General features: G+C 40.8%; 1 protein-coding gene across 3 annotated transcripts; it reads right to left on the reverse strand.

Moving 5' to 3' along the window:
* Positions 1-121: 121 nt before the first annotated feature.
* On the reverse strand, positions 122-10,343 carry LOC125770269 (E3 ubiquitin-protein ligase makorin-2-like). Of its 3 annotated transcripts, none has more exons than XM_049439684.1 (4): positions 10,160-10,343; positions 8,410-8,584; positions 6,023-7,216; positions 122-5,173 (listed from the first exon to the last, which is right to left on the reverse strand). In XM_049439684.1, exons 3-4 carry the CDS (start codon positions 7,009-7,011, stop codon positions 4,720-4,722), a joined length of 1,443 nt encoding a protein of 480 aa, XP_049295641.1. In that variant the 5' UTR covers positions 7,012-7,216; positions 8,410-8,584; positions 10,160-10,343; the 3' UTR covers positions 122-4,719. The 3 variants fall into 3 exon arrangements, with proteins under 3 accessions (XP_049295641.1, XP_049295649.1, XP_049295634.1); XM_049439692.1 differs by having other exon boundaries at positions 8,410-8,596; XM_049439677.1 differs by lacking the exon at positions 8,410-8,584 and having other exon boundaries at positions 10,160-10,342.
* Positions 10,344-11,684: the final 1,341 nt, after the last annotated feature.

Here is an 11,684-nt window from a genome sequence, read left to right on the forward strand (position 1 = left end):
TGTCCATAATGGCTGCATCTGATCAAAATTCCGGGGCACGATTTGTAGCGTCGTGTGTTTTTCTTCAATGAAGCAATGAAACAGTTCTTTCCAATTAATCGGTGTTCATACTACGAAGAAGTCGGTTTTGATCATTCTTTTAATGATGCATCACGTACAAACGTTTCGCGGGGTCTGAGTTCCCAGTTTGCACGCCATACATATTATACGTTTGCATCTTTCAGCGCCATATTTCAGAGGATTCAGAGAATAGAGTACAAATTCTTTCTATCACCTGTACTGTTTTGGCATTGGTATGAGTTCCTGCCAAAAACAGTTTCTATTATATATTTCCTGCTCTTCTCAATGTTTCACGGTTTTGTGGGGCTTTGAGTTAGTGTGTGTGTATGTGTTTGTTTGTGAGAGAGGTTGTAAATAGACAACTATACTCAGATTACGATTAGGGTAGTTACTAACTGTAAGCAATCTAACCAAAGAGCCCGACAACTGTTTAAAACGGACAAAATTAATCCTCGCCATCCATCGCGCCAAGTAGGCATTGCGATCACTCTCCTCCTCAGGTGTGTCCTTTTTTTTACATGCTTTGTATATCATATTCATTTAGTCGTGATTTCTTCCTTCAATTCGTTTTTATTACATCTTTAAGTTTAATTTTACTTCAGCGGGCTGTTTATGAACTGTTTTTGTTCTCTCTTTCTCTCTCTCTCTCTTTTGGTTTGGTTTACAATTTTACGCAAAAATTAGCTTTGCCTTTTTTGTTTTGTTTTTTGTATTTCTTCTTCACCTTTTTGTCGTAATGTAGGTATTTCACAATCTTGTGTTCTGTGTTTGATTTCGTTTCCATATATGGTGTGTTACACTACTGCTTACTAATTGCTGATTTTACCAGTTTAAAACCAAACCTTAAGGCATCTATGATTTACTTTCATGTTTTTTTTTGTTTTGTTTGTTTGTTTCGTTTTGTTTTACCTTCGGCATACACATTTGTCATACACTTCAATCATACGTTTTGCTGTTTTCATAATTTCTCTCTTTCTCTCTCTCACACACACACACGCGAGTACTCCCGTACATACTATTTTCTGATTTCTTCTTTTTTTACATTCCATGTTCCAAAATGTACAGCATGAATCTCATTTATACGGCTATTTGTTAGATCACAAAGACCCCTCCGGGTGTGGCTGATGGGTTTTCTTTTTCTCCTTAACCTTCAAACCAACTTTTAAACCACTTTAGGTCACCACCTTTGGGTATAGTTTGTTTCAAGCGTTTGTTTCGTTTTTTTCTCTTTTTTCTGTGGGTCATGTGTTTGTTTCTGTTGTCGTTGGTTGGTTTTTATATGTTTTTCGTACTGTCGAGGCATTACAAGCCAAGAAGGTAAGCAGAAAGTACCGTGGATCGGTCACATTTATGGTTAGATTTGATATCTTCACTAATGTTGCACACCATATACACCTTCTTTTTTTTGTTGTTTTCTTCCCTCCTTTCCCGGCACAAACGACACGCGAAAAAATTCATGGTTTTGTTGTATTTTCCCGCTTTCGGCTCACTTCGCTTCACAAAACTTATCGCACTAATTGGGGTTAGCTTACTTAGTAACGAAGATACTGTAATGATTAACGCGAGGGTGTGTACGAAGGGCAACCGGGGGGGGAAAGCAAAAAATCAAACGTAACAAACACGTATAACAAGGTTTGATTTTTAGCTTTTTTTCGATTTAGAATCCTCTTTTGCATTTGTAATTAAAAATAAAGGCGATGCATACGACCACTTTCGCCTCTCATTGTGTGTGCCCGATCGGGGTTATAGGTTTGCTGGAAAAGTCTACACTTTTGCTCTTTCACATCATTTCCTTTCCCTTCGCATTTTTTGTTTATCACTCATTTTTCCCCCCTTTTTTTCTGATACACTTGTTTACCCTGCCCTACGTCACACCTTATCTCGCAAAACGCCATTTTTGTATAAAAGCTATAGGAGAAACAATATATCGTATCACAAAAATCAAGTAATTCGTGAGTATGCACTAGTTAGTAATATTTCATATTTTTAATTTGGTGGGTGAGAATGATACCCCCCAATGGCTAATGTGCTTCCAAGTTCCAATGTTAACGTTAAATTCTCGTTCATTCGATTAGGAGCTTTGCTTTATCCTTTGCTACATATCCGGGTTCGTCGCTTGTTGCTAGACCATTGCTCTCCAACCTTTTTTTTGGTTCATTGTGGTTGAAATTGTTTACAGAAGCTGTGATAATTCATTCTTTCGTCTCTTAGAGGTCCACATATTGAAATTCTTGTACATACAATAACTCAAAGAATTCTAAATTGAAATCGATTTTGATCGTAAGAGAGTGAATGGAGGCCAGGTGGTGTATGTGATAAACGGCGCCGGTCCCACACGGCAGGACCTTGTTCAAATCCCATCCGGACCGTCCCCCAGCTACGTGGTAAAATAAGTCTAGTAAGCCAGAAATGAACGGCATGACATTTAAAGCATTTAAACATTTTACAGACATTTAAAGCCAACAAGAGAAGAGAGTGAATGAGAGTGGCAAATTAGGTCTTCAAATTATTAATTAACTGACAATATTGTTCTATTTCTATCTATCTAATCTTTTTTTTTTCTAACGATCGAGATATTGCATGTTGTTTTTTCTTCTATTTCTTTACATTTTGATTGATTTGAGTAATAAGTACAGCGTGTAGAATAAATACGTACAGCAAAATTTTTTAAACCTGGCGCATGACTAAAATGTTTCAAACGATCGGTTCAAGGGCCGCAAAAATTTCTTCCACAAAAACCACAAGGTTGGAGATCACTGCCCTAGACGATTTAGATATTTTTCCCCCATTTTAGGCATTACAACACCCCATATCAAATTTTGGGTGCCTGGTCCGGGGGCTTTTCGTTTGTTCGACCAGCGACAAGAGTACAGAGTAAGATATATTGTTTGCTTTTGTTTTCCGCCCGCAAAAGCCATTCAGCGCGCTTAATTCTTCGATTCGATTGCGTTCCACAAAACTAAACGCGACATACACATTCCAAACTAAATACAAGAACGCTTGCGATCTAAAACCGAAAATACATATCTAGGATCGTGTTTTTTTTTCTTCCTTCTACAAAGCATAAATACGCATCCTTCTGCTTCTGTAACTTCGAAAGTGTTAAATTACAATAACAACAAAAGTTAAATCGCTTCTAATAGGCTACACGAGCAGCAGTGTTTAAAAAAAAAGTTTCATAAATTTTGTGTGTACTTTTTTTTAAAGAATTTCGAATACATTTTGCTACTGTTTTGTACTAAGCGAGCATTTTCCAACGTGTTGCCCATTCCATTTCCCCTTTTTTTTGTAACCGTCGCTCCCCTTCCGGGCAATACACTTTTACGCAGGGGTAAAGCAGTACCGGAGCAGAGTTCGCACGAAGGGCATGCTAGACGTACTTGCAAATTAAGAAATCGATCCATTGCTGTTTGTAGTTTCCATTCCAAACAATGATGCGGAATCGCAAAAGGAATATTAAGAGTTAAGCGAATGTTCCATTATCAAATGTATAAGAGATTTAAAAAAAAAAAAAAGAAATGTATATGAAAAGCAAACAAGTTCCTTAGTTCGTTTGATCGTTTTCTCCTCTTCCCTAGCTTCCGTTACCCAACAGCTCTTTGCTCACTTAAATGTTAAACCTGTAGTGTGCTAATAAATGGCAAACTTGCGCGTAGGAGACTGCGAAACTCCCGTTCCCGGTTTTTTTTTCCCTAATTGTCTATAATAATATCCCTAACCCAAAAAAAGCCTCGAATCAACGCGTCCCCTCTTCAAACAAGCGAACACAATATCTCGCGCGGCTGTACCGGAATCTGTGCTCATTATTCGCCGACCGTGCGCGCTGGTAAAAGGTATTTGAGTACGGTGAGGTAGATTGATTTGGATTTACAGGAAGGAACGAAGAGTGTTTTTTTTTGCCAGAACGTGCACGCGCCATTTTGCAAAACTCCGGAAGCGTTAACGTTTTGTGTTCGTTGCACCAATATTCCTCTAGCCGCGTTTACTGCCCGTTACGTTTTTTTTTTATGCTGGCATTTGTTGCGTTTGAAACATGCGAAAACAAAAAAAACGGGAGAAATATTTTTGTGGTGACAAAACGGGGGCAACATAATTCGGGGGTATGGAATGCTGTACCGCTTCGTGTTCGTGCGTGAATCTTTAGCTTCATGGCTTAACGAGCAAATGGGGGAGGGAGAACAGCAGGCTGAACCTGTTTGTTTTTTTTTTCAAACTCTTCATATTTCGTTTTTGAGCGTTCTTGTTTTGTTGTAGAAGAATAGATAATATCGTTTCCTGCAGTTTCGTTTCGATGCTTCGAATATTCGCTCTTATCCACTCGTACACGTAGCACACACACATACATACATATATCCGGGTTCCGGTTCTTCGCCTACTTCTGATTAATAATATTATGAGCTAATGATAATAAGGATCGGCGCACACAACAAATGTTTGTATAAACGTTGGAACGACGATCAATTACACCAACGGGTTGTACTTTTTAAACGTCATTCCATGCGTGCGCGCGCGTGCATTTCTTTTATGTGTGATTTTTTTGTTTTGTTTAATTTGCTTTGGCTCTTCATCTGTGTTTTAACTCCACCCAACCGCTTCGCTTCTATTTCCGCACCTTCCTGCTGCGATGCCGCACACACATCAGATCATATCGGATCGGGATCAAAAATAATCTGTGTAGTCGGAATCGTCCGACGGGAAACCGCCCCCTCGGCCGGAAAAGAACTCTAGATCGTCGTCCGATTCTTCCAGCTCGGAAAACAACGACATCATGTACTCCTCCAGCACCCAGCTGCGGGGTGCCAGCAGCGTGGCAAAGATTTCCTGCAGCTGCAGCGTATCGGCATGGTCCATATCGCGGTCCCGGCCCCGGTGTGGGTTGCGCCGCCGGGACGGTGCACCCAAATCGACCAGCTCGCCGGATGGTAGCGCATGCCGGTAGAAGCACTTGTTGCCGAACGGACAGTTGGCGGTACCCTTCTTGAAGTGCATACAGTCGGTATTGTTGCAGGCTTGTTTGTAGTTTTCGATTAGCCGATCCTTCTCCTCACCGCACTCAACCCACACAAAGCTCGGACACACGAAATCCGATGGTATGCGACAGGTTGGACAGCTTCTAAAAATTGTGTAGGAACTGCGGGTTAGTACGCTTCATCGCTAGCTAACAAAAAACGCATACAATCTACTTTTTAACCTGCAACACAAAAAGCTTGCAAATAGTGTTGTGCTTATTGAATCTTTTGAAAAGAATTATTCATATGAATCATCGGTGAAGAGTCATTCGAATCATGAGCCGACTCTCAAAATATTTATAAATTGTCGTAAATTGAAATGATTTGAAAAATTCCTTAATCTTTTATCTCGGTCAACAAATGTACATTTAAAGTGCTCTGGGGGGGAGGGGTGGGGGTTTTTTTCCAAAACTCCTGACCTGAAGGTTGGAAGTCGAAGGATTTTTAATTCAAAGGGAATGCATGAATATTCATAACTAAGATTCATTCAGTTGAAAGATTCATTAGGCGCGTCTACACGATACGAATCCTGCTCGATTTTTCACATTCTGCGAATCTTTTTTGTATGTATTGGTGCGTTCGAGTAGAGTTTGGGGAATTTTTTTTCGCCTAAAAAGATTAACCAACTTTGGTGGATGCCTCAAATCTTTCGCTTGTAATCTTTTAACACTCGGTTATAATACATGGTTACTTTGATGGAAGAACATAACTTTTCTGATACTTTTTACGAAGCACGAAGAAGGAAGCAGGCCTGGTAAAGATTGGTATCGTGAAAACACGAAAACACCTACCAATCTTTTTGTTACAGGTTCCTATGACTGTATGTGTAAGATTGGTGAACAAAGATTGACATCGTGTAGACGCGCCTATTCAGTTGAAAGATTCATTCAGATTCATGAATCGGAATCAGATTCACCCAACACTACTTGCAAACATTTAATGGAAAAAAATACCTTTTGATTTTGTTGGCAAAATTCGTTGCCTTGCGCCAGGTGCGGATGCAGCCGAGACAGAAGGTGTGTTTACAGTTCGGCAGTATGCCAAACCGTTGCTCGCGGGCCCGTTTCTCCATTACCACCTCCAGACAGATGCCGCACGTTTTATCCCGCGAGCGCTGTACCGCGAACGCATGCTCCATCTCCAGCTCGTGCTCCCGAATGCAGTCGACATTGTGCTTACGCTGCTGCTCCTTATCCTCCGGATCGAGACAATACTTTTCGCACAACTCGCACAGCTCACCGTGCACGAACTGGCAGCCGGTCACTAGACATTTGCCAAACTTTTCATGCTGAAGGCAAAACTCCCGCTGGCCGGGTGTTCGTTTCATATCCTTGCCGTTGTGATTGTTGTTCATCGTCACTACGTTCGCGTAGGACATTAAGGACGATTGAGCATACCCTACCGCACCGCTCTCTTCCTCCTCCTCTTCCTCATTATCTGCCTCATTGTCAGCCTCATTATTTCGCTCGTCATCGTCCAAATCTGGTTCCTCCTCCTCCTCTTCCTCATCGTCCTCATCCTCCTCCTCATCATTCTCTGCCTTTGTCACCTTTTTCTCATCCACACTCTTGCGCTGTTGCCTCCGAGGCTGGCCGGTGAGTTGCGACTTGGGCACAAAAATGGGCGCATCGATCCAGCGGGACAGATCGGATGTGTATGACTTTAGCTTGGTATCGCTCACCGTTTCCTCCTTTGCGTCCGTTTGCGTGTGTACAACATCGGTCGGGCTGGTGGTTGCTGTTACGAAACTGCTGTTACTGCTGCTGCTGCTGCTACAGCTGCTACCGTGCGTTCCGGACGGTTCCGGAACGGGATGGATGAAGCGACAGGTACTACCGAACCGGCACGTACCGTACTGATAGAACCGGCAGACGATCTGTGCCGCGGCCGCATTATCCAATGGTGCCACCACCGGCATAACGCCATCCTTGCCCTTCTCCATCACGGGCAGGATCTGGGGCGCGTGGGTGCCTATCTTGTCCCGGTTGTGGTTTGTCCGCCGGCAGCACAATATACGACGAATGTACGGCTTTTGTTCAGCGCGGATCACACGCCCCTGCGCGATACACGCCACCACGCACCAGTGAAAGCTCTTTTACCTGTTGCTGAACTGCTTCTATTGTTTGCGATCTCGTTCTGACCATATGCTATAAAAAAAGTAACGAACTATAGATTAAGCTTCCTGTGCTGATATTCTGATGCGGTGTGCTTCGATTGAACCAAAAGACAAACAAAAAAACGAACGTGCAAATTTCAGCAGACATTCATAGCTCTTAGCTTTCTTCTTAGAGGGTATGTTAGTACCGTCATGGCCTTATAATTAGTTCATGCTGCGTGTGATCGATCTGGTTAAGTTTCAATATCGGCTGCGTTTCGTGAATCTTCGGTGTCATTACTGCAAACGTTTACATTCGATTGATTCGCGGGGCGGTCGGAGCCTTTTTCGATACTATTTCTTCTTCATGTATAACTATGCATAACGTTTTGGCCAGAATAGAATAGTAACTGTGACCATATTATGCAGATTGTATGTTTCACATAATCAATAGAAAAAAATACACTCATAAAAAACACATATTTCATACATTTATAATATAAAAAATTGACAGCAAATGTTGGAAAATATGACATATTGAAGCTGAAAATCAACCTCATAAAAAAATATAATAATGAACAAAATGGAAAATAAAGGTAAATTGATAATAAATTATTAAAATCATTCTTTAGATAACGAACATAAAAATTAAGCTGTAAAAATATAAAAATATGACAATAATGATGATATAAAAATATTTTGCTTGCTCTTAAAGTGAACATCATGGTCAAGGTTGCCTTAGCAACCGTTACCCGATCCCGGGATTGTTCACTAGATATTTATCTGTCTTATTTTTCCCATCAAATCTAAATTATCTCCCGCAACAGGTTTTCTAAATGATCTGTTTGTATGCCGGTTATGTTAAATCAGCAGTTTAAGTGAGATTAAATGTGTTTCGATGGGTACACATCGCTTCAAACATCCCAGCTGACGTTTCTTGCAACGATGCGAGACTAAAATAAAAAGGATTTTTTCATTAACTTTGAAAAATACATTTTTGCATACATGGTGGGACCCGGTTTAGGTCGAAGATAATGCATTCGACTATTCTACTACTGATGGTCGGCCATCCAAATTGCCAAAAGCTTGATTGTACGGGGTTTACAACGTAGTTGCAACAAAACTAAAGGAAAATGGATCGGTACTTCGTATTCACGGTACCGTACCGAAGGGGATGGGAAAATTCTTTCCCATCATTTCCATCCGGTCCTTTGTGTACATTTATTTCCATTTCTCTACATTTACCTTTCCTTAGCAGCACTGTGTGATGACACACGCCGATTGCAGCAACAGGGAATTTATTCCGCACGCACTAGCCCCCACACAAAAAGGCATGGGGATCCTTTCCTTTTCAAGATTGCTGATTTGTAATATTGTCCGTAATATTGTTTCCTTCCCTTTTGCAAAGTAATTGTTCCGCCTAAAAACACAACTGATACAATTATGCCGAAATCACACTACACTTCACTCGAGGGAAAGATTATGAAAACGTGTACGCACAACGAAGGGTGTTCACCTAAACTAAAAGGGAAACCTTTTCTGGCAGCAGCCGAAACAATTGTCAAACAGTAAAATTTTACTTTGCTCATTTTCTTAACATTTCACATTCCTCATCAAAGTAGGTGACCGCATACATACACATACGCACTCACATCCATCAGTACAAGAAAGCAGTACTATCTGTCCTGCTCTTTTGCAGGGCAGGGGTTGCAGGGGTTTGCTGAATCCGAACATTTACAACACAGTAGACGGGCGAATATATGAACTGCCGATTTTGATGCTGTGTTTTGATTCATCTCAATACTTTCTATCTATTGTGTTTTGTTCTAGTTGTTGTTGCCGTATACTTGGGGAGAGAAGGCGCCACTGATTGATAGAAGAATGTGTGTCCATTGGAATGAAAACCGTTTCGGACATACGTCTGCACACAGGATGCACACACAAACGCTGTACTTCCGGCTGAATTTCACACGAAGCAAGTGTTTTTTTTCCAAATCTTTTGGGGGTACGGAAATTAGATTAGCTTTAAAATTGGTTTGCAAAAATGTAGTAAAAGGTAGCAAAAACACGGGTAAATGCACACTCATACACAGCAAAGACGTTCACATAATTATATTGCTGTCAGATGAATGCACGCCATTAAACGCAGCTGGTGGTTGATTGAAACTATCCAATGATGCGTGAGGGAGACGGCACTATACGGCGCACCGAACGGTGCGAAAAGGAACGCTCACACACGAAAGCGAAAGATTTTTATTTTCTTTTGCAAATCAAACAGAAGAACGACCAAAAATCGCGAATTTTCGACTTGTATTCTTTTGCCACCATGATGATTTGATGATTTCCTTTTCATCACAAAAAAAAATTAACAAAACTTTCATTCACCTACGTGGTGGTGTGCGTGCACCCATGTGTTTTCCTTTTATAATTTGGATACTGCGTAGTGCCAATTGGTAAAGGCACAACTAAATGGGCAAGCGAATTTTACAGCGGAATATGCCAGCAATGAGACAGGAAAAACAAAAAAAAGCTTTAGCAAAAGGAAATGTCCGAGATGCAGCAGCACTAACACACACCGATACACCATACAAAATAATTACGCGATGTGACGACACGGCTACGAAAAGGAAGCGCTGATCAGTTTCAGCAAGAAAGGGATGAATTTTGCCCTTCTTCCAGTATGGCGGCTTATAGGGGAAGGGGGGGAGGGGAGGGGGATGAATTTCATCGCTCGCTCTGGAAGCGGTCACGAAAATGAATATGGTTGCATCTACATTGTAGGTGCACACTGATGCTAACCTTCAGCTACCAGCGTATCACACAAATTACTACAGCTTTACATTGTTTTGTACAGTAAATAAAGTACTTTAACAACGCGACATGAAGGCCAGGAAAACATTCAGCACAAGCAATATTATGACCCGCCGTGTGTGTAAAAATTGGGAAAGAAAAATGGTTAGGATTGTACAGTTTTAATTAACGTTTTTATGCTTACCGCTAACCCGCCCTTTGCAGGCACTGGTGACGATATATAATGAATATAATTACGAAAAACGAACACAGATTTTCCTCACGGGAAACACAGAAAAGCGCACGCTTTTCACAACCACCAAATGCAACTCGTACGGCCTTCCACAACGCTATGACAAGACTGAATGCCTCGAACAGGAAGGTTTCGACATTTACCGACACTTTGACAGCTGATGTCATTCGTTCGACAGTGTTGAAATGTTGTTATTTCCCGCTATAATGTGTTCCACAGACAAAAACTAGAATATTTGCGAAATTTTAATGTCTTTTATGCTTCGTATTACAATATTGAGTAGTAATTTTCATTATACGAAGGACATTCAACATTAATAAATGTAAATAAATTCATAAACTCATTCATTCATGAAATAGTTCATTGATCTATCTGCAAATTATTAAATATTCTCAATACTACGTCATGTTTTATAAGTTTAAACATTAGTTCACTTAAAATTTACGTAATTTGCTATAAAAAAAACTTAAAATTATTAATTTTAAAAACTTAAAAAATTAATTTGAAAAGTACTTCGTAAAATGACAATTTGTAAGTCCTGTAATACGAAGCATAAACGACATTTAGGACATGGCACCGTTTGTATTTGAAAACCATAACAATAATCTTAATATTTTTAATTAATAATTAAAATCATTAAATATTACAATTACAGATTTTAATGGCAGCATTTTCACATAAACTTTTAGGTATACAACAAGTGGGGTTCCACCAAAAGGTTCCACTAAACAGGAGCGGGTTTCAAAATCCAACACGCGCATGGATTAGTTGGCTCAGTGACCCTCTTGAGAACTATGGCCATTCACCCATTCTGAGCTTCCGGTTCTATGCTTTTCCCTGGCCAGGGCGCGTTCATGACCTCATCGGACTTCCAAACCCAGCATCCGACGGCGCAAGAAGTTCTACATCAATTTGATCACGATTTTTCTCTCCGTAAACTAAGCAAACATTCCGTAGCGTGATACAAACAGTCGCAGTAGAATGATTTATAAATTCCGGAAGTACTTTTGTAGTGCGATCCGGTTTTACAAATGGTAAAGCTTCTTCTTGCTCATCCTGCACTGGAAATGCACCTTAACGATCGGGAAGCCACCTTGTAAAGCACGACATTTAAATAAACCCAGCACCCACACTATATGCAAAGATCGAATGCTTCCTAAAGTTTATCGCTAGCATCAGATGATTGAATTACGAAGAGCGAACCCCGAGTACGGAATTATTCACGTACTTGCACTGTATTGTACTTAAACTTTGACCTTATAGACTGACCTGGCCGGCGCCGTGCATATCACGTGCCGGTGGTTTTATAGCCTTGTCCCGGGAGGCGTGGTAGCTAATGGGGATTGCTGGAACAGTTTGGTCACGTTCGCGTGGGAACTGACTCTCCTGGAGGCCACTGGAATCGTTCCTGGTTCTTTACATGACTAGATCTTGGCATGGCACATGCCCATCGGTACCTTCGTATAGATTATGCTTG

This window comes from Anopheles funestus, chromosome X, assembly GCF_943734845.2.
Source record: "Anopheles funestus chromosome X, idAnoFuneDA-416_04, whole genome shotgun sequence".
Classification (NCBI taxonomy): Eukaryota; Metazoa; Arthropoda; class Insecta; order Diptera; family Culicidae; genus Anopheles; species Anopheles funestus.